The sequence below is a fragment of the Leptopilina heterotoma genome, unplaced genomic scaffold (genome assembly GCF_015476425.1).
Source record: "Leptopilina heterotoma isolate Lh14 unplaced genomic scaffold, ASM1547642v1 Lhet_80, whole genome shotgun sequence".
Classification (NCBI taxonomy): Eukaryota; Metazoa; Arthropoda; class Insecta; order Hymenoptera; family Figitidae; genus Leptopilina; species Leptopilina heterotoma.
Window position 1 is genome coordinate 1,592,096 of NW_025111181.1, and position 27,451 is coordinate 1,619,546.

The 27,451-nt window shown below is 28.9% G+C and overlaps 1 protein-coding gene across 3 annotated transcripts in view; it reads left to right on the top strand.

Moving 5' to 3' along the window:
• Positions 1-25,820, top strand: part of LOC122511120 (protein lozenge-like) — a 46,797-nt gene extending 20,977 nt beyond the window's left edge. For 2 of the 3 annotated variants that reach the window (XM_043626181.1, XM_043626182.1), the window contains exons 4-6: positions 1,108-1,413; positions 23,704-23,871; positions 24,871-25,820. In XM_043626181.1, coding sequence (XP_043482116.1) covers positions 1,108-1,413; positions 23,704-23,871; positions 24,871-25,340 — 944 coding nt within the window. In that variant the 3' untranslated portion in view covers positions 25,341-25,820. The remainder of the gene's footprint in view (positions 1-1,107; positions 1,414-23,703; positions 23,872-24,870) is intronic. The other variant, XM_043626183.1, reaches the window with a different exon arrangement.
• The last annotated feature ends 1,631 nt before the right edge of the window (positions 25,821-27,451 follow it).

The window sequence follows — 27,451 nt, forward strand, 5'->3', positions numbered from 1 at the left end:
GTCTCGCCGTACTTCCGTTTGAAGAGACCGGCACACTTCTGATTAGATAAGCTTGTCACTTGTGACACGTAAAACACAAAATTAGAAATGCATTTCAAATGAATTGTAACTTTCACAAAGGTGTTAATATTATTTATTTAATTTCGAAAACAGTGACCTTGGTATGCAACAAACATTCCAGAACAACGTCCCATGAGATAAAAAAGAAGTAAATAAATCCCAAAGAGAAAAATAATACACAAGACAAACGGAAGTGTTACAAGATGCAAAGAATGAGAAGAAGTTTTGTATCTCGAGATATGTTTTTTTCTCTCAAAAATTACAAACTTCCTGGCATCCGGTTACGTGAGTAATCGTGGGATCCATTTGAATTGCCCTTTCGTCCCATCTTTTTGGCCTCTTTTCTCCTTCCATCTTATTGGCGTTTTGCGCGCATCATCCCTTTGCTGTGAATGCAACCATTAACAGTCAGTAGCATGGAATAATATACAAGTATCGAGACCAAGCAAAAGCAAAGAGCCTTGACCATCTGGAACGCTCTTTCTCTCTCGCCAACAATTTCGTGCAGTTTGCGGTCGAACTTTATTTGTCGCTAGCAGGAGGTGTCTCTCAACCGAGTGAATATTACAATTTGCGTCCTAACTCTTTTCTTATGAATCAACATTTTATCCCTCCTTGATATATTAAATTGACAAAATCTAGAAGAAAAATTTAATTTCCGGTATACTGGAATAAAATAATAGATGATATTTCAAGATTCTGAAATTTTAGTATCAAATTAGGATATCAATATCATGAATAGTATACTATAGTTATGGATTTCGGGAGATTTGCCTAGATAATATGCGAGGAATTCTATTGAAGTTACATAGACTACTGAGTGATCGACTTTCTTCAATTACGCCACTCAATGGAGTTAATTACTCAAACACGTTCTCAATTTCTCGACAATTACAACAATGTGCATATTGACAGATACTCGATTAATTGTTCTTAGCTAGTAAGCAAAGAATTTTTATTCTTTAAAATATCTATTAGAATTATCTATTTCTGAATAAATATACATTCATATTATAATCAGAAATATTTTGAAATTAATTTTTCCAGGACAGCAGCATCAACAATTTCGTGCTGTAGGTCTAGGACAACGACCATATCTCGACGCTCCATCGTCATTTACATCCCACCTTCGGGAACTAGAATCCTATCGAAGAATCAAACATCACCATCATCATACGTCCCATATGCACGGTCAGCAAACCGGGAATGGAGCTTCGAGTACCGGAAATGGTTCATGCAATAACCCCAATAACGTAAACCGAACAACGTCACCCTCCTCTGGCGTTCACTTAGCGACGACTGAGGGATCATCCGTGCATCAGGACTGCTACAAACACAGTCCTCAACATGGAGGTAATGATTTTTATCTCAAAATGGAAATTAAACTCTACATAATTAAAGAGTAATTTTTAATATTTTTTTTAAAAGAGAATTTCTAGACTAAGAATTATTTGGACATTTCTATCAAAGTGATGGATATTTGTCATACGTCATATTCAAACTGTCCAAGTTGAAAAATAGTTCTTCTGGCAATATCCATACCGCATCAAAGTAGATCTCCTATTTTTTTATTGTCATTCCTACAATTGAAAACTTCAATCAAAAAAACTTGAGTAATTTTTTTTATGATCGTGAGTAGAAAAAAATATTTATCGATTTTTTTTTTTGCAATGAAATGAAGACAATCCGTTTGGTCCAGAGACTCAAATAATCTCACTCTCTCAAGTCAATATGCTCATAGCGAGAAAGGGGGGCTTTGCCGTTTCGCGAGGTAATAGTTTCATACCTCGTTCCGGCTCTGCACCCTCTAATTCAACGTAATAACGACATTCAACCTGCTGTTTCATCTTCCTTTTTGTCCCTCTTTCTCTATCTTTCTTTCGCTCTTTCTTGTTTGCCTCTTGTGCATCACGGAAAGTGTCCCATTCCCCTCGACAACTATTTAGACCTCTCTCGAAACATTATATATATATACTACCAAATAGTGTGCTAGAGTTTTGCCGGCGATTCCTGGTCGATAATTCAGTGGTGCAACAAAAAAAAAGAGCAGAAGAAAAAAAACAGGAGGAGAGAAGGTCGAAAGGATTTTTTCGCCTGCCGAGGTTCGTCTCGCATCATCGGTCCCGACCTGATCAAAGTTAAGTAGACGCGCCCCTGTACTAGTCGCTGCTGGCAAGAAGACCTCTTTGAAGCTGCGTTGCGGTTTCTCTGTACCCCGATCCCTCCCCCCCAATCTCCTTTTTCCTCTTGTTCATCGCGCGCCTTGCCCTCGACATACCCCCCCTCTCAAATGTTTCCCCTCCCGGAAACAACCGCGCGCGGTCTCCAAGATCGTCCACTCTTGTAATTACCTCGTTTACCCCAGTGGATTTTACATTTTACGCTTGTGGATCATCATTTCAGAAAAAGATAATTTTATTTTTCAATTATTCCGCTGAATTAGTTAATTCGGTTAGTGGTGTTAACATACATTTCAGAAGGGGAATCTCATTTTGGAATTTTGATAATGGAAATTACGATCTGTTTGCGGGGAGATGTATAGCAGAAAAATATCCTCTATTAGGTTTATGAATTTTACTAATCAGAGGACAGTTAACTTTGTTCCACTAAGCATTTGATTTAATTTTACTGTGCTGCTAAGTTTGATGATAATTCCCTAGTTCACTGGATGTAAAATTTTCTTCTACTGACTTTTAATAAGTTTTGTTTAACAAACTTTTAAGCGATTGTTTTTGAGTCTCCTTCGAAGCATCATGATGACATTCGCCGTTTGATGATGATTCGCGGATTTACTGAATGTAACATTTTCTTCTACAAATCTTTAATAAGTTTTGTTTTATAAATATTAATTTTGAGTCTCATTGGAAGTACCATGATGACATTTATCGGGAAAGACATCTATCGGATTCATCATCGGTTATATTTGGGAGTTGTTTTGATCTTGTTGATCTTTCCTCGATATCTCTTGTACGACTGACCTCCTCAAGAGGTCTTCTTGATCTGATCCATTCGGTGCCTTCGCATTTTTCTACTCCCCTCTTCTTCTCCTTCTTCCTTCGCGAATCACCTTGATGACAATTCTTTAATTCACTGGACATCTTCTATTTTCTTCTAACAAACCTTTGATGCAATTTGACTTCGCTTCTAAAAGATAATTAATCTGAATTGAAGTTAAGTTTTCTTAAACTATTCAGCTAGGATAAGTTAACTTTTCAAAAGTAAAATATTTCAGTACCAGATTGACAAACCATTATTATTTCTATTCACCTATTTTCTCACCTCCTTTTCCTCACCCCAAAGACCTAAAGCATAATCATCTTGTATAGTGCGAAATGATTGCGTGAGCGTTGGTGGATGTAATTTTCTCGTGTCTCTCATTCCACTGACCAATTCCGATCTGACATGATCATATATACAGTCTCACGTACACTTCTGCGTAATACCAGGGATCCTGTGATCGATATCGAAACGGCGATCGATACCTTGGATCCATGTTGTTTTTGCCCTTCAGCAATAAACTTCTTCTTTTGTCTTACGCCTCGCTTCGCTTATTGCAATAGCTGCTGACTGAAAGTGAAACTAAATCCAACCAACAGTTCCATTCATCCTCTCTCTACTCTTACAAATTTTTATCCTCTCATTCGTTCGGTCAATTTTTTTTGCCTCTGTCCTAAATCTAAATACTAAAAAAACACTTCTTTCATAATTTTCGAAACTGCAAAAAAAAGAGATAACAAAGAAAAGTTTTTGTTTAAAAATAGTATTATCCGCGGAGACAACAGTATTACAAGAGATTCTTTTGCCAGAGGGTAGAACGACCTCGAAGGTAGTGAGAAAAAAAGGGAAGTGAGCATTATTTCTGTCTCTTATAATATAACCGTGTCCGTTCTTCATCTCTTTCTCTCTTTATTTTTCTTGAGTCTCATCTCGAGTCGTGATCGGTGTAATGAGCCCTGGCAGTGGCAGCAATGAGCGGATATTTTTCACGAGGCAGACAAAGAACAAGCATAATCAGTGAGAGACAAGGGAGGATCTTTGAGAGAAAATAAGAGAAAGAGAAGGAGGAGGAGGAGAAGGAAATGAAAAGAGAAAAAGATGAGGTATCAGGAAGACAAGTGTACAATATAATATGAAGAGCGAGAAGCCGCTCTTGATGGATACAACTGCAAAGAAAAGAAGGGGTATATAAGGACGCTGATTATGGGGTGTCAAACAATCACAAATGATTGTACATTCTGACTCCTTCTGTCTGCTTCTACGTCTACGTTTTTGTATACATGTATATATGTATATAATGCAAGAACCAAATCTTCTTTCAATCTTTTCCTCAATCTCTTTCACTATAACTAAAATAACCTGGTGCTAAAAGCATCTTGTTGAACCGATTACCGACTGTTCTTTTCAATCCAGAATTTATTGATTGATTTTGATGATAGTCGATCTAATAGTTGTAATGTTTTTGTGCTTTCAAAATTATCCTAATTTGGCTCCTGGGGCATGGGTGCTGAAAATAATCTGTAGCTCCTGATTGTGCTATTTTTGTCTATTACGGAGTTTTATTGGACTGACGTCCAATAAAACTCCGTAATAGATAAAAATTATTCTTGGCTTCTCAAGAGCAGGAGCCGCAAAGGCACCTATTAGTATTCGCTAAGATGGTATTATTTTTGTGAATTGAAAATTTCTTCTACTGACTTTTAATAAGTTTTTCTGTCGAGAAATGCAAATTGTACTTCTGAATATTATTTGCCAAATCTGGAATTTAAGTAGGATCTCGATTGGAGGAATTGCTTCTGTCTGAAGTGAAGAAACCTAAATTCAATTTTTAATTTTGGTTCTGCTGATTTGGAGAAAGCAGAAGGACCCGCAAAGGGATCGGAATTCACTAAGGTGTTTTGGGGAATTAAAATTTTCTTCTACTGACTTTTAATAAGTTTTTCTGTCGAGAAATGCAGCAAAGGCACCTATTAGTATTCACTAAGGTGGTACTATTTTGGTGAATTACAATTTTCTTCTACTGACTTTTAATAAGTTTTTCTGGCGAGAAATGCTAGGTGTTCTTCTACTGAATACTTCCATTTGACAAATCTTGAATTTGGTGCCATCTGGCGGTGGCGTCCCCTAACTATTCTTCAGACGACTCTTCAGTGTTATCTGCTTAACGTTCACCATTTGACTGACGATTTCTGCCGTCCTGCATAAAGATAAGGGGAAGGAGAAGAAGAAGAGGAAGAAGGAGCCAAAGAAGGAGCTCCCTGAAGGAATACAGTGAAAGAATTCTTCACCTATTTACCCAGCGTCAGACATTAGCAAACCAAAAAGACAAAATAGAGTAATAGAGGTCGCAGTAATAGAGGTCGCAGTAATAGAGGTCTAAAGAACGATTTTCGCCTTTCTCACGTGCCATTCCTCTTATACCATTTTGCAACTCTTTTTTCTCTTTTCCATCTCCCACACCTTCAGTTAGCTAGTTTATAATTTTTTTTCCTCTGTCAAATTGTCTATCATTCTTCACCACGAGGTTTACATCTAAAATTATGCGACAGAATTGTCTCTCTCTCTCGTTTCGCATTCTACTCTTTTTATTTCGAAAGATTGTTTGCTGAGAATTGCAAGTCGAGTCGAGTTGCAGTCAGAAAAGATGAATGAAAGGAAGGACGAGTAATAGATTTTCCTAGTAAGGGATATTGTGAAAAAGCCCAGACTAAATACTAAGTACATTACAATAAATTACAGTTACAAATAAAAAATTGAAATTTAATTATAAATTAGTGAAAAATTGAAACTTGGAGAAGAGAAAATTTTTATTTAGCGGAATTTTTATTGCTATCTGTCTAATTCTGGAATTTAGGCTTCTAAAGCGCTAATAACCTCGTGATAGGTTATGATAGGTTGTCGAGCTGCGACGCAAGGGTGTCGCAATAGGAGTGTGCATGACACTTTCCTAATTACCTCTCAACCCTCTTTAAGAAAGTAACCCTTATTCACTACTTACACGCACAAACCATCGTTCTTGAAACAAAGTTTCGCCTTTTAGTGGTACACCATTGTACCGAGCTACTTATTTTCCCCGTCTTTTTTTTCACATGTTTCATTATTACTAAACCCCTGAGAAAATCGACCCTGAAAGAGTTAACTTTCCACAACTAAGTATCTTTAACTCGTATTGCATCATACCCCAACTTTTTAAAAAAAGTTTTCAAGTGTAAGTAATTTTTTTCTCTCATCTAAAGTAATAATTTTTCTCTAATAAAAAAATTTTTTCCTACTCTTGGGAGTAAATAAAAAGCTAAATAAAATAAAATGCTAAATAAAAAAAAAGAAAGCTAAATAAAAAGCTGAATTAAATTTTAATGAGTACTGTAAATATTTATTTGCCGTATTCGCTGATTTATTTCATTTATTGCATTATGTAATTTATTTCATTATCTTCCGAAAAGGAGAAAAAAAAATTTTTTTCTCCTCGCATAGAAAAGTAAAGTTTTGAGCGAGTCCTATAGTCGCATAAACGAGTATTCGATGCCTGCTAAAATGACAAATGCGACCGCAGAACTTAATTAAACTCGTAAATCCGTCGGCACTGTCGTCTACCACGACTGTTGTTGCTGCTACTTATTTACTTCATACCGTTGTGTACTATGAGGCCAACAACCAATAGAAAAGCCGGATTCACAAACTCTCGCGTACTTTTGATTCAACTTTGGATGAGCAATAGTTTTACCTCTCGCTTTAATATCTGGTTTAGAAATTATGAAACTGTTCATACACTCTCTCCGATTTTCCTCTTTTTTCCTTCTCTTTTTGCCATGAAAAAAAATTCTCCTGCGCGAAAATTTTAACCCAACTTTTTTTTTTTTGATTTTCTAAGAATACCCTTTTTGCATTTTGTCTGTAGAATAAAAGTTTGTAAATTCAAAATAGAATTTCACAAAAACTTCTTATTCTGTTTTGCTAAAAAAATGACTTTTTGAAATTTGAAAATGAGAAATCAAAATTCGAAAAAAGGAAAACTATTTTAAATTTTTTCTAAAAAGAAATAAATATTTTGCGAAGTAAATATTGAAGACGTTTAGAAATGAAGCTACTCGACTTTTATATTTTTTATCGTTCCATTTACTTATCGCATATCCTGGAACAACATCCTTAGCTTCGAATCGGACACGTAATGCAATGAGAAAGCTTAAGGAAACCCAAACCGCTTAAAAGACCGCGATAAATTCCAAAACTTCTTTAAAATTTTTATTTTCGTTATATTATTTATTCAGACAAATATTCAGTAGAAAGATTGTGCAAAAAAAGTATTTTTCACTTGCCAATTCACATAAAAGCGAAAACAATTCTTAGAAGAAGAAAAACGAATAAGAAATAAAAATATGAATAAGAATAAATTTCATAATAATTAATTCCTAATTTTATAATAATAAAAGTATTATAAATTTATCCTTATTTATAATAAGAATAGAAGGAAATTAAAGAGAAAAAATCAAAAAATTTTCTAAGGAGGAAAAAATTTAATTAAATTAGAAAAAAATTACGTAATCTACATAAAATGATGGAATTTTTTTTGCCACTTTTTTTTGGAGGATAAGCATGAATGAATCTTGAATAAGATATATATCTCATTGAGAAGTGAAGATGAGAATTAAGAAAAGAAGAAAGATTGAGGGATTTCAATATAAAATTGACTCGATCGAGTTTACTGATTTTTCCCACGCGATGACAATATTGTTTTCGGGCCAATGCACAGGAAATGATATGCCACTTTTCTCTTGTTTTCCCACACTATTACAAGTAAAAATTAGTTTTCAGTTCGATTTCCGAAATAGAAAATTGCTCGAAATCAACAACAATTTGCCCTTTAGATAAAATTGCGGCACTATTAATTGATCATCAAAACGCCGGTCATTTTCAAATGAACTATTTTTAGTGTAAACGTGACCGTTTTTCTAAAAATGGTTGATTTAAAAATTGAAAAAGACTCCAAATAAAAAAATGTACATTAATCAGGATTGCCACAGTTTAGGGTAAGGTCAAAGATTTTTATCTTATTTTTATTAAAAGTTATTCTTCTATTAAAAATAATGGATTTTTACAAGAATAATAAAATTCTTCGCAGAAGTACATAATTATGTTCAACATTTTTTTAAAATTCTATTCAAAATTTCAATTATATTTAAAAATAATTAATTCTTCTCCGAAATTCAATTATTTGAAAAAAATTGAATAAAATTCTACACGCTAACATTTAATTATTTTCATAAATAATAAAATTTTCAAAGAAATTCAATTTTATTCACAAATTTTTTATAAATATTATATTTGCAATAATTCCATTATTTTCAAAAATAATTAATTTTTTAGAGTGATTTAATTATTTTCAATATGTAATAAAATTTTTCGAAAAAATTCAATTATTCAACATTTTTTTTAAATTCTCGAGAAAATTTCAATTATCTCTAAAAATAATAAAATTCTTTTTTGAAATTCAATTATTTAAAAAAAATTGAATAAAATTCTATGCAAACATTTAATTATTACATAAATAATAAACATTTCACAGAAATCCAATTATTTACAAATTTTTTATAAATTTCTTCGCAATAATACAATTATGTTCAAAAATTTTTTTAAATTCTATTCAAAATTTCATTTATATTTAAGAATAATAAATTCTTCTCAGGAATTCAATTATTTAAAAAGAATTGAATAAAATTCTACACGCAAAGATTTAATTATTTTCATAAATAATTAAAGTTTCACAGAAATTCAATTTTATTTACAAATTTTTTATACATTTATTCTTAATAGTTCAATTATTTTCAAAAATAATTAATTTTTTAGAGTAATTTAGTTATTTTCAATAGCAATAAAATTTTTAGCAAAAATTCAATTACTGAAAAATTTTTTTAAATTCTCTTCAAAATTTCAATTATCTTTGAAAATAATAAAATTCTTTTTCGAAATTCAATTATTTAAAAAAAAAGTTGAATTTAATTCTAACCAAACATTTAATTATTACATAAATAATAAAAATTCCCAGGAATTCAATTATTCACAAATTTTTTTATAAATTTCTTCACAAGAATTCAATTATATTCAAAAAATTTTTTAAAATTCTTGCCAAAATTTCAATTATCTTTAAAAATAATAAAAATTTTTCTCGAAATTCAATTATTTAAAAAAAAGTTAAATATAATTCTACGCAAACATTTAATTATTACATAAATAATTAAAATTCTACAGAAATTGGTAATAAAATTCTTCTGAAAAATTCAATCATGTTCAAAAATTTTTAAAATTCGTTAAAATATCAATTATCTTTAAAAAATAATAAAATTCTAGGCAAAAATTTCAATTATTTAAAAAAATTATCCTCAATTCCATGATTTCCAATTTCTACTATTTTAATAAAATTTTCCAAAAGAAACCACTTATTTAAAAAAAAAATGTAATAAAATTCAATAATTATTTTCATAAATAATAAAACTTATTGCAAAATTTCAATCATTTTTAATACAACTTTAATCGAATTCCTCGAAAAAAGTAATTATTTTTTAAAATATTATTAAAATTCGTCGAAAGATTTCAAATATGTAAAAATTTGTTGATAAAATACTTTATAAAAATTAAGTTTTTGAAAAACATTTAACTATTAATAAATTATTTATTTTTGTACCTATTTATAAATAATTGAATTCTCGTAGAATTTTCTAATAAAAATTGATTTAAAAATGAATTTTAGTTAAAATTTTAGATTATATATTGAAAATTGAATGCTTTATAGCAAGAATTTTTAAAAATAACTGAATTTTGAAAAGGTTTCAAATTAAAATCTTTGAAAATCTGTATTTCTCATACTTTTAACTAACAATTCTGTAGAATTAATTTTTTTGAAAAACTTTAATGGAATGTTAATGTATTTCCTTCGAAAGGAAATCTGAATTAAAATATGACATAACCTAAAATTGTTTGCTTCTTTAATCTCAGATGTAGAAGTTGAAATTGAAATACCAAGAAGAGAAAATTAAATAAAATTGTGTGTCGATAGGCTTTAATATTATTGTATACGAAAGAAAGAAATATAAATAAAATTATAAATGTCGATAAGTTTTGATTTTATTATATACAGAACAGTGAAGAAAGAGTATATAGAATATAAAACAGTGAAGAAAGAGTAAATAAAATATAAAACAGTGAAGAAAGAGTAAGTAAAATATAAAATAGTGAAGAAAAAGTAAGTAAAATATAACAGTGATATAATAATATAATATAATAATAATAATAATAATAATAATAATAATAATAATAATTATATTATAATTATAATTATTATTATAATTATATTTTTTATTATTTATTATTATTATAACAGTGAAGAAAGTTTTTATAAAATATAGAACAGTGAAGAAAGAGTACATAAAATATAGAAGAGTGAAGAAAGTTTTTATAAAATATAAAACAGTGAAGAAAGAGTATATAAGATATAAAACAGTGAAGAAAGAGTAAATAAAATATAAAAACAGTGAAGAAAGAGTATATAAAATATAGAACAGTGAAGAAAAAGTATATAAAATATAGAACAGTGAAGAAAGAGTATATAAAATATAGAAGAATAAAGAAAGAGTATGAAGGAGTTTACACCGTAAGCCTTAAATATAAGCCACCGCGAGCATAAACGGATATGCCTCCATGAGCATATACTTGCGTCTGCGCAAAGTGTTTGCCTGCAGCTGTGTTGTGAAAGAGTTTGCCTTGACCACGTGTTCGCGCAGGCGCAAATATATGCTCCTGGAGGTATATCCGTTTATGCGCGCGGAGGCTTATATTTAAGGCTTACGGTGTAAACTCCTTCTATATAAGATATAAAACAGTGAAGAAAAAGTAAATAAAATATAAAACAGTGAAGAAAGAGTATATGAAAGATAGAAAAGTGAAGAAAGAGTAAGTAAAATATAAAATAGTGAAGAAAGAGTGTATAAAATGTAGGACAATGAAGAAAGAGTATATAAAATATAGAAGAGTAAAGAAAGAGTATATAAAATAGAATCTTCGCATGGCAAAATGGCGCCACTAAAGTAGCCGTAAAATAACACATGTATGGTACTATAAGTTTTTAGTAGAGGTGTGTCTGTATGCATTTGTAATATTCATCAACATTCACGTTACGAACGCATGTACTTGGCCACACGTAATAACGAGTCGCTCGTCTCATTCGCCATTCGTCTCGCGCTTCTTCTCCTCCTCCTCCCCTCACGGTTACTTTTGCTAAACCGTAAACGACATTGCACTTTGCGGCAGTATTAAAGGCTGCTGCCACATTCGTCTGATCGTGAGAAACCCACATCCACGCAAAGTCAGGGAAAAGATTTCTTCGCCCAAGAGAGAAGAAGAAGAAGAAGACCCTTTTTGTACTTATATCACATGCAAAAGTTGATGCGCATAATTCCACCGAATCATAGTTCCCATTACTGTCCATCTCGTTCATCATCTTTTTCACTATTATAAATATTATAAAGAGATTGAAATAGACATTTTCGCCAGTGGAAACCGGGGCCAAAGTGGTTTTGTCTTATTTCTAAATTACTATATTTCTGAAGTATCTTTTTTTTGGAACAAAAAGTTTTGTTCAAAAATAAACAAATATCTGAAAAATAAAGACAAAATATTTATTTTGTTTTTATTTTTCAGATATTTATTTATTTTTGAACAAAACTTTTTGTTCACTAAAAAAACAGTTCGAGAAAAATTATAATAAATTTAAAAACAGTAAATAAATAAAATAAGGCGAGTCTAAATTTTTCGTAAAGAATTGAATTTTTTTCAGTAACAATTCATAAATATGAAACCTTTAATCAATTGATAAATGCGAAAGCAGACGAAATGAAGGACTAGGAAGAAAAGATTTCAGGAGAAAAAAAAGGAAGATTGAGTCTTCTCATCACATCCGGTTTCCAAGAATCTTGTGTTCCCCCTTTTCATTCAACCCGACGAACTCTCGAACGGAAGTAGTGACCGGGTAAACCTGAATTAGGATCGAAAGGAAGCCCTGTTCTTTGTCTTTATTTTTTTTCTCCAAGTTTTTGGCTGTTTCATTTTTTTTTTTTTTTTTTTTTTGTAATATTTTTTTTCTCAACTTCTACACGAAATGCTTGTAAACTCTTTTATTACATTGAACCGGTCGTGCCGAAAGGAAATCAAACTGTAACAAAAGAATATAACAAGAAAAAGAATTTAATGAAAAAAAGATGAATTTCTTTCTCCTAGAAAAAAAAAAACAAAACATAAAAAAAAATTTATTTAAAAAAATATTTCAATCTGTTTTTTTTATTAGCAATAATTGTTTATATTTTTTTATTAACAGATTATTCATGTGCTCACGATTTTAGTATCGATTTATTGGTAAAATAATTGAAATAATATATTTTTTATAGCAATAAAAAAATTATACACGAAAGTATATAAAATTATTTCTCAGGGGGAAAAATATTTTTTGTATTATTGTAAAGAAAATTATAAGAAGCAGGAAGATCGTATTTTTATATTTATATATTATTCGATCAGTGCATGTGTACCTGATGTATTCAGTCATGCGTGAGAGTACTTTATTTATATGTACAGAAAGAAAGTACATCCTTTATCGTTTCGTGGAACTTGAATTATCCTGCGTACGAAAATTAGATTTCCGAACATTCGCCGTCTTATCAAAAAATGTTTATTTATTTATTTTTTTTTGTTATTTTATTTTTATAAACATTTTTATTTGCACCCAAATAAAAAATATATTTGACTCAGAATCAATTTAATTTTTATTTGTGTCAAATAAATTTTATTTCGTTCAAATAAATTTTATTCGGCTCAAATAAATTTTAGTTGCAAGTAAATGTTATTGGATTCAAATATAAATTTTATTCGGTTCAAATATAAATTTTATTTGGTTCAAATTTAAATTTTATTCGGTTCAAATATAAATTTTATTTGGTTCAAATTTAAATTTTATTTGGTTCAAATATAAATTTTATTTGGTTCAAATATAAATTTTATTCGGTTCAAAGTTTCATTTATTGGGTCAAATATAAATTTTTTTTGTGACAAGTAAAATTCTTATTCAAAACAAATAAATAATTTAGAAGCCTCTGTAAAAAGTAAAAAGAAAATTAAAAATGTTTTCAAGAAAAATTACACAAAATGGTACACTCAGAAATGAAAAATTATATTTGAAACAAATATAATTTATTTCAGTCGAGTAAAAGTATTTTCGTTTCAAATAAAATTTTTCATCTCTGGGTGCACCATTTTGTTTAATTTTTTGTCGAAAATATTTTATTATTAAAATAATAATTTTTTGTCGAAAATATTTTAGTATTAAAATTAAAAAATTAAATTTTAGTATTAAAATTAATTTTACATTAAAATTAATTTTACATTAAAATTAATTTTACATTAAAATATTTTATCTACTTCAAATTTTTAAATACGAAATTAGAGTCCATACATTTTTTTTCCAACTAAGCCTATCAATGAAATTGCTTTCCTTAGACGTAAATAAATATAAAATCAAATGAATTCTTTTGCGGCGACAAAAATAATTGACCACAAACAAATAGTGCGGCCAGTGTGTAAATAAGCCTTGCCACGAAATATATTTCATTAGCAATTAGCGTTGATTGAGGTAACTACTGGCATTTAACTGTTCTTTTTTTTTATTTCCACCATTAATAAATTGAGTGGAAATTATTTTTTTTCCAATAGAGAAATTTTTTTTCAAAGGGAAATAATTTTTCCCTCGAAGAAATTTAATCATATTTTTTTGTTTTTAATGATAAAGGAACAGTAATTTTATTTTTTCTGAAGATTTTGCTCTTTCTCTCTTTCTCTCTCTAGCGACGTAATCTCTATTATTAAGTGTCAGTCGGTGATCGTTTCTAAAGTTTCTATACAATATTGACCGAATATTCTCATAATAATTTTAAAACAGAAAGAAAATCATTGAAATAGTTGAAGAAATTTTTCATCTTAACTTTATAGTTTTTAAACACTTTTGATTGAAAACTATAATTAATTTTTCCCGATGAAACCGTATAGAAATAAAATGAAAACCGAAGAAAAAATTATTAGAAATTAGAAAATTAATAATTTATCAGTATTTTATTTTATTTATTTATCAGTTAGAATTTAATAACAATTTGTTTAATTCAATAACAATTATGATGTTTTATTTTCTATAATTATTTATCATTTTTTAATTTTTATATAATAATAAATTGAGAGAAAATAAAAAAAATGACATAGTGAAGAAAAATCGGAAAGAATTTACAGTAATAAATAGGAATCAAGACGCAGAAATTTTTAGTGAAAGCGACAGCGATCAGAAATCAATTAATCACGCTTCAATTGGGACATTGATTGGCAATCAAAAAATTCGAATGTTAAGAAATGGGAGAAAAAAAATTGAGACGTTACTTTGGTTCCGTTATTGTTTTATCTCCTTTAAAACGAACCAATGTTGCTTTCCTTTTCTTTCCTTATTCACTTTTGGTCCTTTGCTTTTTCTACTCACTTTTGTCACTCACATGAAATTTTTACCGCTTCTTTCTTCACTTTTATTTTTTCTCATTTTTTTATTTTTCATTTATTTATTTACTTATTTTTCACTTATCTATTTATTTAATAATTTATTTTCTATTCTATTATCTATTAATTTAACTTTAATTTTTTTTACTATAATTTATTTTTTTCTTGGTTTATACGTTTACTTCGTTTATTTGGTTAGTATTTTCAATTTATTTATTATTGTAATTTACAATATTATTCATTTGATTTATTTATTCACCTCCAACTGAAATGAAGCAATATTATTCATTAATTAAGAGAAGTTACTGACCAAAATCTATTCACTTTATTTCGTTTGTGAGAGAACTTTCATGCCATCTAGACGGCAATTTAAGGAACTCTATTGGCGGGAAATTCAAAAATAGAAAATTTTATTTAATTACAAATTAATAATATTTATTTAATAATATATTGATATTATTAATATTGAGTAATAATTACTATTACAAAAAATATAAACAAGAAAAGAAGAGATGAAGAGTTTTATTCTAAACAAAATTTCATCTATTTATTATCATTTTTATTTTAAATTTTTTATTATTATTATTATTATTATTATTATTTTTATTATTACCACGAATCTCATGCACGCTATGCACGAAAATTGGCATTTGTATGCAATAAAGAGGAGAGTTTTAGTAAAAAAAAAAAAAAAACGAGTGAGAAATTCAGAAAGAAAAAATAAAGAGTACAAAATTCTACTCTCTTTCCTGTTTTCTGAATTTATTTTTTGAAAAAAAAATTTTCTTTTTTCTTCTGAGATGATTCTTATGAGCACTCTCATCTTAACTTCATTCAACCCTGATCCAGACAAAGTCTCTCGTTTGTGCGCAATTTCGAGAGGGTGAATGAAGTGAATAGCCATGAATGGGATAGCGTGTCCGGAAACTGTAGTACATGGAGTAATTGCTGACAACCGCTATTAAAAAAAAAGAAGCAAAGATGCGTATACGTACATATATGCTGCAACATCACACGGTTTATCTCGCATGGAAAAAAAATTTTTCAACTCAAGATTCAAGTGAAACTTTTTTTTTCAATAATAGAAAATCTCTAATTCTTTTTTTGCTAACAGTGTAAAATTTTTCTCTTCTTACTCTATTTTTATTTTTTATTTTATTATTATTTTTATTTATTTTTTTTAATTTTATTTTTTTTAGGGTTTGCCACAAGTCAGGGAATTCAGGGAAAAGTCAGGGATGTATAAATTAAAATTTTGGAAAATAATTTTTTTTAAGAAAAGTAATAAAATATGTACAAAGTATACTACAAAGTAAAAAAAAAATAAACATTCAGTTTCTTTCAAAATTATAAGGTGAAAGAAATAAATTATTGTTAAGAATGGAAAATTTTTTCTTTTTTTTTTTTTGGTGAAAACATCTGGCATTTGTCGATTATTATTGATTTTATTATAATATTCGGCAATCGTGTTCCTTAAGCAATTGGTCCCTCCCGGAAGTATTTTTTGGCTTTCGTACACTACAATTGATGAAACCGCGTGTACCTCTTGACCGAAGAAACGCACGAGTCCTGACCAAAGGAACTTCGACCGAGCTGTTTACTACCGCTCTGTGGGTGTGAAACCACAGCGAGGTGGTTTTGGTGCTTAGTCCCCGACCAGCCATCTACTTAACGAAGCGTCCATTGACCGCCGTTATTTCGTCGTTTCTTGGTTTCTTTCTTCCTTTAAAAACACCCCTCTCGCGTCATTTCTTCAAGAAAAAGGCAAAGAAAAAAAAGAATTATCTCAAATATAGAAAATGTATTTTTGAAATTAGAAAATTGCCTCGAACCATACTTCAGTTAGAAGCAAAATTACCCAGGGGTCTCTATTTAAACTTATCAAAAAATCAAAGAGTAAATTTTTTTTCATTTTTTTGTTTATTATTAATTAATTAAATAATCAATTATTTTTTGCCCTAATTACTCCTCGCGTCGGAGTTCGTTGAAAATATTTTGCTTGAACGAGAAAAAAATTTGTTTCTAATTCGTCTATAATTTCAGTATTGAAAAGTTATAAGAGGGGAAAAAAGGAAAGAGTAAAAAAAAGAGTCCGCGAGCACGTCGCGAGATCTCGTCGTCCCTCAGAAGAGAAACACTATCCCCCCGAGACGAGATACTTTATATAAGAAATCGTTGATGGTAAGCGATACCGCATTGGCTTGGCAAGAGTTTCCTGAGTGATCCTGTATATATTATGCGTATGCATAAGACTTCTTGCTTTAACGGTTTGGTTGTATATCGATATATCTATATGTATATTCTTTATAATGCACATATGTATATATGTATCTTGACAAGAGTATACGCAACAGCGCAATATCGACTTACGTTACACGACCGAGCGAGCATCTATCTCGGTGGGAACCGAAGCCCCACGTGCTTTAATCCATTTTCTTCTTTTCTTTACTTTCGTATTTATTAACCGAATTCCTCATTATGATTTTTTAATTTTCAACTCTTCACTCTTATGAGGAAAAAATTTTTGTTAATTTTAATGCAACTAGGGCTGTTACTACTGCTGGTACCACTAGTTCTGCTGCTGCTACTACTAGTGCCACCGGTACCACTACTTCTACTAATACTGCTACTGGTACCACTACTGCTGCCACCGGTACCACTATTTCTATTAATGCTGCTACTGGTACCACTACTGTTACTACAACTACTGACACTGGTACCACTACTTCTACTAATACTGCTACCATTATTACTATAATACTGGTATCACTACTGTTACTACTACTACTGACACTGGTACCACTATTTCTATCAATGCTGCTACTGGTACCACTACTGTTACTACTACTACTAGTGCCACTGGTACCACTACTTCTACTAATATTGCTACTGGTAGCACTACTGCTACTCTTGCCACTGGTACCACAACTTCTACTAATATTGCTACTGGTACCACTACTTTTACTACTACTACTACTGTCACCGGTACCACTATTTCTATTAATGCTGCTACTGGTACCACTACTGTTACTACTACTACTACTACTGACACTGGTACCACTACTTCTACTAATGCTGCTACCATTATTACTACAATACTGGTACCACTACTGTTACTACTACTACTACTGACACTGGTACCACTACTTCTACTAATGCTGCTACCATTATTACTACAATACTGGTACCACTACTGTTACTACTACTACTGACACTGGTACCACTACTTCTACTAATACTCGTACCATTATTACTATAATACTGGTACAAAATTTTTAATGGTCCCAAACTATTGCTACAACAATTCCTATTAATATCTGGGTCCTCAAAATTAATTAAATCACAATTAATAAAAAGTAACCACAGCCGATAATCAGCAGAAGATGAAAAATTATTTTTTAATCGAACTTTATCTTCACTTCTCTAACAATTGTTGGTCGCAAAATTTTTTTCTGGTTCCAAACTATTGCTAGAACAATTCCAATAATTATCTGGGTCCTCAAAAATTATTTCAAGAACAATTTAAAAAAATTTACCACAGCCGATAATCAGCAGAAGATGAAAAATTATTTTTTGATCGAACTTTATCTTCACTTCTCTAACAATTGTTGGTCGCAAAATTTTTTACTGGTTCCAAACTATTGCTAGAACAATTCCAATAATTATCTGGGTCTTCAAAAATTATTTCAAGAACAATTTAAAAAAATTTACCACAGCCGATAATCAGCAGAAGATGAAAAATTATTTTTTGATCGAACTTTATCTTCACTTGTCTAACAATTGTTGGTCGCAAAATTTTTTACTGGTTCCAAACAATTGCTAGAACAATTCCAATAATTATCTGGGTCCTCAGAAATTTTTTTATTCACAATTAATAAAAAGTAACCACAGCCGATAATCAGCAGATTATATAATTAGTTTAAAGGAGTATTTCGCAAAAAAATTTTGTAAACATATTCTTTAAGCAATAGGTACATTTTTAATTTTGTTTTGTCGAAAAAATTTCGTCTCGTTTCATTCAAATTTGAATGAAACGAGCCTTAGGGATAATTTTTGGTAATTTTTGAAAAGGTGAAAAAGAGTCGAATTGAAAGGAAGATAATGAGATATGGACTTTTGGAACGTTTAGAGTTTCTTTTCATTCTAACTCTTCTGGTCCATGTTTTGTTAGCTTCTTCCTTTCTCTTTTTCTATCCTTCCTTCTTTCTTTTTTCCTTCTTTTTCTCTTTCTCTCCTTCTTTTCTTTCTTCTCTCCTTGTTTTTTCCTCACTTCTTTCCTTCTTTCCTTCTTTATCTTTCATTCTTTCTTTCCTTCTTTTCTTTTTGTTTCTTTATCTTTATCTTTCATCCTTTCTTATTCCCTCTTTCCTTTTTGTTTCGTCTCTTCTTTTTTTCTTTCGCTTGTCTTGAATATATGGCGTTTTTTGATTGCTCTTCATCCTTCCTTGAAGAAACTGAATTATTATCATCCAACAGATGGTCCTTTAGTCTTTCTCTCTCTCTCTCTTTCTCTCGCTCTCTTTTTTTTCGTCTCTATGGCTGTGTTTTGTTATTGTTGTTCCGGTAATTGCGGCAAGGATATGGAACGATTTAGGTAATCACTCCTGGACGCCTTTTTCGTACACACACATATACACCTTGAGACGCGAGAAGCGGTCCCCTTTGAGAATTTTTGAGAACGACCCCGACCTATCGACGGTAGGCGTAACGTCAGTTTTACCAGTTTACAGGGCCCACGACCTCGACCTTATACCCGGTAGTAGGCGGACTCACTGTCCAATTCACTTTGAGAGAAAGAAAAAAATTCTTTTTTGATTATCAATTTTTTTCCATTGATTTCTCGTTCTTTTCAATAATAAGCTGAAAAAAAATTATTTTCGTCAAATTCAACCTATTTACTTGTCTATTATCGAATGAATATTTACTTGAACCAAATAATTTTTTCCAAAATCAAATGAATTGAATTTTAACTTTAAATTGTATTCAAAAGTTTAACTTTCAGTATTTGAAGCACTTTTTTTATTTTTCTTTTGATATTTATCTTGTTGACATTTAATCGTTTATTTGAATTAAATAAATTTTTTCCCAATGCAATTTTCTGATTTTTAGTTTACAACAATCAATAATTATTTACGTACCTTTAAATCGAAAACTTAATTAGAAAACTGCTGACGAGGAATTTAATAAACCTAGAAAAAAGTACAGTAATTATTTTATTTTGATGAGGCCATTGTTAGTGTTTTTTTCCTCAATTTATTTCTAACCACAATTAGCGCATTATTCTTATTATGATTGTTTTAATTTCACTTAAGAAGTTAAGACTGATTCAATTTTAGAAAGTTTCATTAAATAGGTTCGTTCACTTTTAGATTTTCATTAGAAAATATAGATTTATTTCGCTATTAATTATTTTTTTAACTATTTATATCTGTTATTTATTAATATTAATTTATTAAATTCGTCTTATATTTTGTTTTATTTTTTTTAATAGTAAGAATACTATTTTAGCTTCGAGATTATAATTTAATTTCTCTTTATTCCTGTTATTTGTTTTTCTAATTTTTTATTTTTGTTGCGCGAAAGACAATAATAAATAGAAAATCAAAGAAACAAAATGAAAAAAACTGGAAGAAAATAAACAAAATTATAAATTACGCAAAAGGGGGAAAAAATTATAAATTTTGTAAATCTTAATGTTTCCTCTTCAGTTGTATATTTGTCATGATCATGAGTCAGATGTACCATGATTTAAAAAAATTTATCCCCGTTAGTAAATTCAAATTTAAATTTTCAATCAATTTTATTTATAGAAAAGATACTATAATTTTAGTATTATAATTAATTCTTATTTTGAATTTTCTTCAAAAAATTTTTGTTTCTTTCAACGGAAAGAAAAGTTTTCATCAGATTAAATTGAAGATCAACTATAATTATACATTTTTTTTTTTTTTGAGAAGAAAATAATAAAACTATATTTAAAAATATTTCTGAGAAATTAAGCATGAAGGAATTTCCTGTGAATATGAATTACTTATTTATAACAGATTCTTGAGTATCGAAAAAGTTTGCTTTTAAGACAATCTTTCTCTCTTTCTCGCTCTCTAAAAGTGATTATGTTGTCCCTTTCCGTGAACTGCAAAAATTTCTTCATAAGCTATACACAAGCCTCATTTCAAAGCAGGAAATATAAATCTTTTTCAAATAACTGGAATCGATTTCCATACTATTTGAAAACATTATAATTTTCTATTTTGTTTAATAATTTCCAATTAATTTCAAATTTTTACTAATTTCTTTCGATAAACTGACGATTTTTTCTTCACCAGTGAAGATAATTCACTGAAAAAGATAATTTATTAGAGAAAATAATTCACAACTTTCGAAACTTGAATTTGTAAAAATGTTTACTAATTTGAATCAGTGGCTGACTTTTTGCTTTTGAATTAATAAATTTTACTAATAAATTAGTAGAAATTACTATTTATTATTTAAATTTACTAATTCAAAAGCAAAAAATTAGTAAGTATTTTTACTAATTTAAATTTTAAGAATAGTGAAGATAATTCACTACTGAAGATATTTCACTAGTGAAGATAATTCACTGGTGAAGATAATTGACTACTGAAGATAATTCACCATAAGAAACTGTAACTAATTAATTTTAATTACTAAACATTTTTACTAAATCAAATTTAGAGAATAGTGGACATAATTCACTACTGAAGATAATGAAGTAAAAAGTACCAAAAATGTGATCAAATAAAAGAAGAAACAGAAAAAATCAAAATTAATTTTTTTCCTATTTTTAAGCATTAATTAAATTCAAAAATCCAAATAAAGAAGAATTTATTCAGAATTGAAGAAAAATCTCTTCTTCCACGCAGAGAGAATAAAAAAAAACTCTCATTTCGAAATTACCTCGGCGACAATATTCAAGGAAGGGGATTCACAGAAATTGTGTGTTTGCCCTTGAGAATCGAGTTTTGTCATCCGCTTGCATCGAAAGCGACAGTCGACCGGATGGTGTTGCTCGACACGAATTACCAATGAACGTATATTATACTTTCCACAAGATTAGTTCGCCGATAGTTTCATCGCTCAAATGCCGAAATGCCAATTTCACAACAAATCTCACGCACCTATTGAGTATGATGATGATGATTATGATGATTTCCACTTGTCTCATCTCGACACATTCTCATCTTTCATCAGAATTTTTTTAGCTGAACACAAATTATTTGCAAAAAAAATTTTTTTGCTATAATAATTTAGAATTAAATATTAAAATTAATTTTTAGAATTATTAATTATTAGAACTACTTATTGAAAAAGAGAAAAAAAAAATTTTTTACCTGGGACAACGATAATTTTTTTTTTCAAGAATAGCGAAAGTATTAATTGATGCAAGTAAATATTTCGCTAATGTAGTGAAATTTGTAACTGTTTTAGATAAAAAATTTTTCTCCCTTTAAATATAATTTATAATAAATTAGTAAATAAATGTAAAATTATAATAAATTGTAAAATTTTGTATATCATTATAATAAATTGTAAATTTTATGTAATTATAATTTTTAATTAGGTTTCTATCAACGAAAACGTTTTCATTTACAAAAAAATATTTTTTTAATTACATATTTTATAACATTCATTGTTCAAGAAGATATTTTTACATTTCTTATTGTTTCCCTTTCTCACTAATTGTGCAAGAGTGTTAAACTCATTTCCTTCTGTGTCAGCAAACTAGAGTACACGATTTTGTTATTTGTTTAATTTTTTTTTTCTTATTTTTTTTATTTATTTTCTTTTTCCTTATATACATTTGGAACCTTTTTTATTTATACATTTGGAACTTTATTTTAATTTAAAAAATTAAAATTATTGTTTTTCTGCGGATATCAAAATTGAGACAAAAAACGAAGTGTTGCGAAGCAATATTTTGATTCGTTTTTTGTCTCAATTTTGATATCATTAAGGAAACAAAAAAAAATTTCTAAACGAATAACAAAATGTGTCATTTTGTTTTTAGTCAAAACAGAAATTCTAATTGTTAATGTGACTTTCAGAGAAATTGATCATTTGTTTTATTTTTTATTTCTTCTTCTTTCTTTTTTGATAATTTTATTTTAATGACGCATATTCAGTGGTGATCGTTCACCGCTCAATTCCAACAACCGTTTATCCTTCCGCATCGTTTCAACAGTTTGTGTGACTCATTTCCAATTAATCTTTTCCACATTACTCACACAAAATTTCAATTCACAACCGATTATGATGCATTTTAAGTAATACCGATTATTATCGATATGGAGTCAATTATCGCCTTTGGGTTTTTATTGTTGGTCAATAAACTCGAATTTAAATATTAAATATTAAAATTTAATTCATAGAGTGTAAAAAATTAATTTTAATTAACTTCTTCCATTCTATATTTTTGTTTTATTAACAAAAAAGGAAAAGAGAAAAAAATTAATTTCCTCACTTCTTTCACCTTTGATAAAGTTAAATAATAAATAATAATAAAATAAAGTAAAAATAAAATACAAATGAAATTTTCTTTTACTTTTCTTACTCCTAATTTTTGTACCTTACATATTTAGTAATTTATTTGTAACGCGCACTGAAGAAAGGTACTGAAGAAAGGTACAAAAATTTGAAGGTTATGTTGGTATTTTTTACTTTTGTGTCTACTATTTTTTGTAATTTATTTGTGGCGTACATTGAAGAAAGGTGCTTAAAAAAATTAAGGAAAAGAGAAAAAAATTAATTTGTTAAGTTCTTCCACCTTTGATAAAGTTAAATAATAATAAACTGAAGTAAAAATAAAATAAAAATTAAGTACAAAAGAAATAAAAATGAAATAAAAATAAAAAAACAAATGAAGAATAAATGAAATAAAAGTGATGAAGAAATAAAGAAGAAGTGAAATAAAAATGAAATAAAAACAAGAAAAATAAAGGAAAAATGAAAAAAAATTATTAAAAGAAAATTTGGGTTAATTGTAGGTTATAAACTACGTGTAATGATATTTTATGAAGTAATTATTTAAAAGTGAATTAAATTTGATTACAGATACAAGTACAAGTACAACGGATTGGTCATACACGGCAACCGCACCATCTTATCCAGCGCCACCAGGAAGTGGTGGTTCCTATTCACCAATTCCAGGTGGGGCATTTTCATACCCTGGGGAGTCACTTGCCCATCACCCCACCACAGAACCAGTACCTTTACCCTCTGGTAAGTTCAAAATTAGACTCGCCAAAAATTAACTCCAATTTATATAGAATATAATTCAGATAATTAATTTCATTTTTATTTTTTTTCCCCAGCTATTTTTGGTGTTTAAAATAAATTTTTGTTTCATTTTTTGTTTAAAAATAAATTTTCGTACAACTATTTGTTTAAAAATAAATTTTTGTTCCATTTTTCCATTTTGCTAATTTATTTAAAAATATTTTTATGTTAAAAAATAAATATTTATTGCAAAATTTATTAAATCGTAAACTATCTTTGCTTTGCTTATTTTTACTAAACGTGTATAAATAATATTTCCCACGAATGGTGATATTAATGATTCATATATACAAGAAAAAGTTTCAATCGATTTTCGAGGAAATTAATATTAATTAATAATATGGATAACATTATTTCATATTTTATTACATTAATCGAGATTTAACAACAGTAAACAAAATAATAAAACAAAGATTTCAACGGTAAATGACGCAGTGGATAAATTCAGAATCGGAATGATTAACAATTATCAATTTTGTCATTAATACTGTAGAATTTTTCTTATATTATTCAAATATTGTCCAATTTTTACACTATTCGTTGTTTAAATTAAATTTTTAAACTATTTTGCTTTATAAACAATAAAAATAGTCCATTTTCTTCTTCTTCTTTTTTCTCTCCTCTTTCTTCACCCTTTTTCTTCACAACCAAAAAAATTCTTCGGGTTTCCACTCTATGTTCCGTCGGCAAGGTAGAAAATTGCAAACGGCGCGAAATTTGAAATACGATTTGATAATATGCTTTAAATTCCACTAACTTTAAAAGTAAGAAAAGCGTTTAGTAAGTAAAAAATATAGTTAGCATAAAGTAGTAAGCAAAAAGATGATAAAGCAAAAGTAAAAATATAATTTTAGTAATATTTAGTAAGTAAAAAATATAGTTAACAAAAATTTAAGAAAAAAAATTGTTTAATAAGCGAAAAAAAAAATTATCTACTTGCAGTTCTTCCATCAGATGGTCAGCAGGACGCGTACACTCCAAACTGCGTGACCATGTACCCTAGTCATGGAGCATCAACGACCTCAATACCACTCGTTCCGGGGAAGCCCAGTGAACCGGAAATTTTCACAAGTGGAGGCGCTGGTGGTACGAGTCCCGGCTATCACTACGGCACATGGACCGCTGGACCAACGACTCCCGTTCCAGTACCGTCTCACAATTACAATCCAAATTATCAAGGCTACTACAATAATCCCTCACAAAATTACATTAACTCAACGCCAATGGTTCTTTATCCCCAACTCTACAGTACAGTAAATCAAAATCAAATTCATCTTCATCTACATGGGGACCTCAATGAGGATCAAGTCACAATTGCCAGCGGTAGTCTTACCATTAATAGTAATCGAGTTGAAATTGGCGTCATGGGTGAAGAAAACGAACAGCGAAACGATGTCTGGCGACCTTATTGAAAAATTTCGACTTACAAAAATGAACATTTTGTAAAAACTCTCCGAAGAATTAGCTTTTCTCTAAAAGATGCATAAAACTTTTAAAAAGTTGTTTTAAAAGAAAAAGTTTGCTTTTAAAACTGAAAACTTTTAGTGAAGTGATAAGAGAGGATCCTTTTAGGAAAGAGAAAAGAAAACTTTTAGTGAACCAGTGATAAGAGAAAATAATTAGTGTGTGATATTAAATTTTGTAAATTACAATTTTAAGAAAAAAAAATCCCCTTTGAGATTTTCGTTTACTCGAGCAGAATTCTGTGGGGGATTTAAGTAAAAAAATCAAATGGACAAAAAATAGTGTGCTAAAGTGAAGAAAAAAAAATGCTTTGTAGATGGGATTTGTAAAGAAACAATTTTTAATCTCATCGGTAAAAATCTTTTTGCAAGAGGAAACGATATATATTGTTGTAAATATGAATAGATATTTTCCATGAAATAAAAATCTTGCCGAATTCGTTAAATACAGTTTCGTATCAAACATCTTGTAGTTGAGACCTTTTCTTCTTTTTGATTTTTTGTTTTCTCCTCTTTCTTTTCTATTTTTTGTTTCCTTCGTTTCTTTTTCAATTTTTTTAATCACTTTTGTTTTCTACTTTTTTTCTTGTTTTTGTTTTCTATTTTTTCTGGTTTTTGTATTCTACTTTTGTTGTTTAGGATAACCGTTTTTTATTTTTTATTTCTACTTTTGTTTTTTATTTTTGTTTCTTAGATTTTTAGTAATTTATTTGTGAAGCGCACTGAAGAAAGGTGCATAAGAAGCAAAAAATTTTTAGGTTATGTTTATTTTTCCTATTTTTGTTTTTTTAAATTTTTTGTAATTTATTTGTGACGCCTAGTGAAGAAAGGTATCCAAGAAACAAAAAATTTGAAGGTTATGTTTGTGTTTTCTACTTTTGTTTCTCCTAATTTTTGTATCTTACAATTTTAGTAATTTATTTGTAACGTACACTGAAGAAAGGTGCTTAAAAAGCAAAAAATTTGAAGGTTATGCTCATTTTTTCTACTACCTTTTGTTTTTTACATTTATTTAGAATTTATTTGAGACGAGCACTGAAGAAAGGTGCCTAAGAAGCGAAAAATAGGAAGGTTATGTTTGTTTTTTTATCTAAAATAATTATTTTATCACCCGGTCGTCTTTAATTATTAAAAAATATGAAGAAAACTATCATTTTGAGTCTTTGACTCGGATCTTATCTACATTTTTTATAATAATTGTTTTTTCTACTTTTTTTTTCTAGTAATTTTTGTTTCTTAAGTCTTCAGTAACTTATTTGTAACACGCCCTGAAGAAAGGTGCTTAAAAAGCAAAAAATTGAAGGTTATGTTCATATCTTCTACTCCTTTTTGTTTTTTTTACATTCTTTGGAATTTATTTGTAACGGGCACTGAAGAAAGGTGCCTAAAAAGCAAAAAATTTGAAGGTTATGTTCATATCTTCTACTCCTTTTTGTTTTTTTTACATTTTTTGTAATTTATTTGTAACGGACACTGAAGAAAGGTGTTTAAAAAGCGAAAAATTGGAAGGTTACGTTTTTTTTCTTATAAAATACTATTTTTTGTTTTCTGTGTGTTTTTAACACCCACTGAAGAAAGGTGCCGAAGAAAGGTACAAAAAATTGATGGTTATGTTCATATTTTCTACTCTTTTCTGTTTTTTAAAATTATTTTTTGTAAATTATTTTTAACAGGCAGTGAAGAAAGGTGCCTTAAGAAGCAAAAAATTTGAAGGTTATGTTTACGTTTTTAACTTCTTTTTGTTTTTTTACATTTTTTGTAATTTATTTGTAACGAGCACTGAAGAAAGGTGCCAAAAAAGCAAAAATTTGAAGGTTACGTTTGTTTTTCTTATAAAATCCTATTATTTGTTTTTTATGTGTTTTTAACACCCACTGAAGAAAGGTACTAAAGAAAGGTACAAAAAATTGAAGGTTATGTTCATATTTTCTTCTCCTTTTTGTTTTCTTTTACATTTTTTGTAATTTATTGGTAACGAGCACTGAAGAAAGGTGCCAAAAAAGCAAAAATTTGAAGGTTACGTTTGTTTTTCTTATAAAATCCTATTTTTTGTTTTTTAC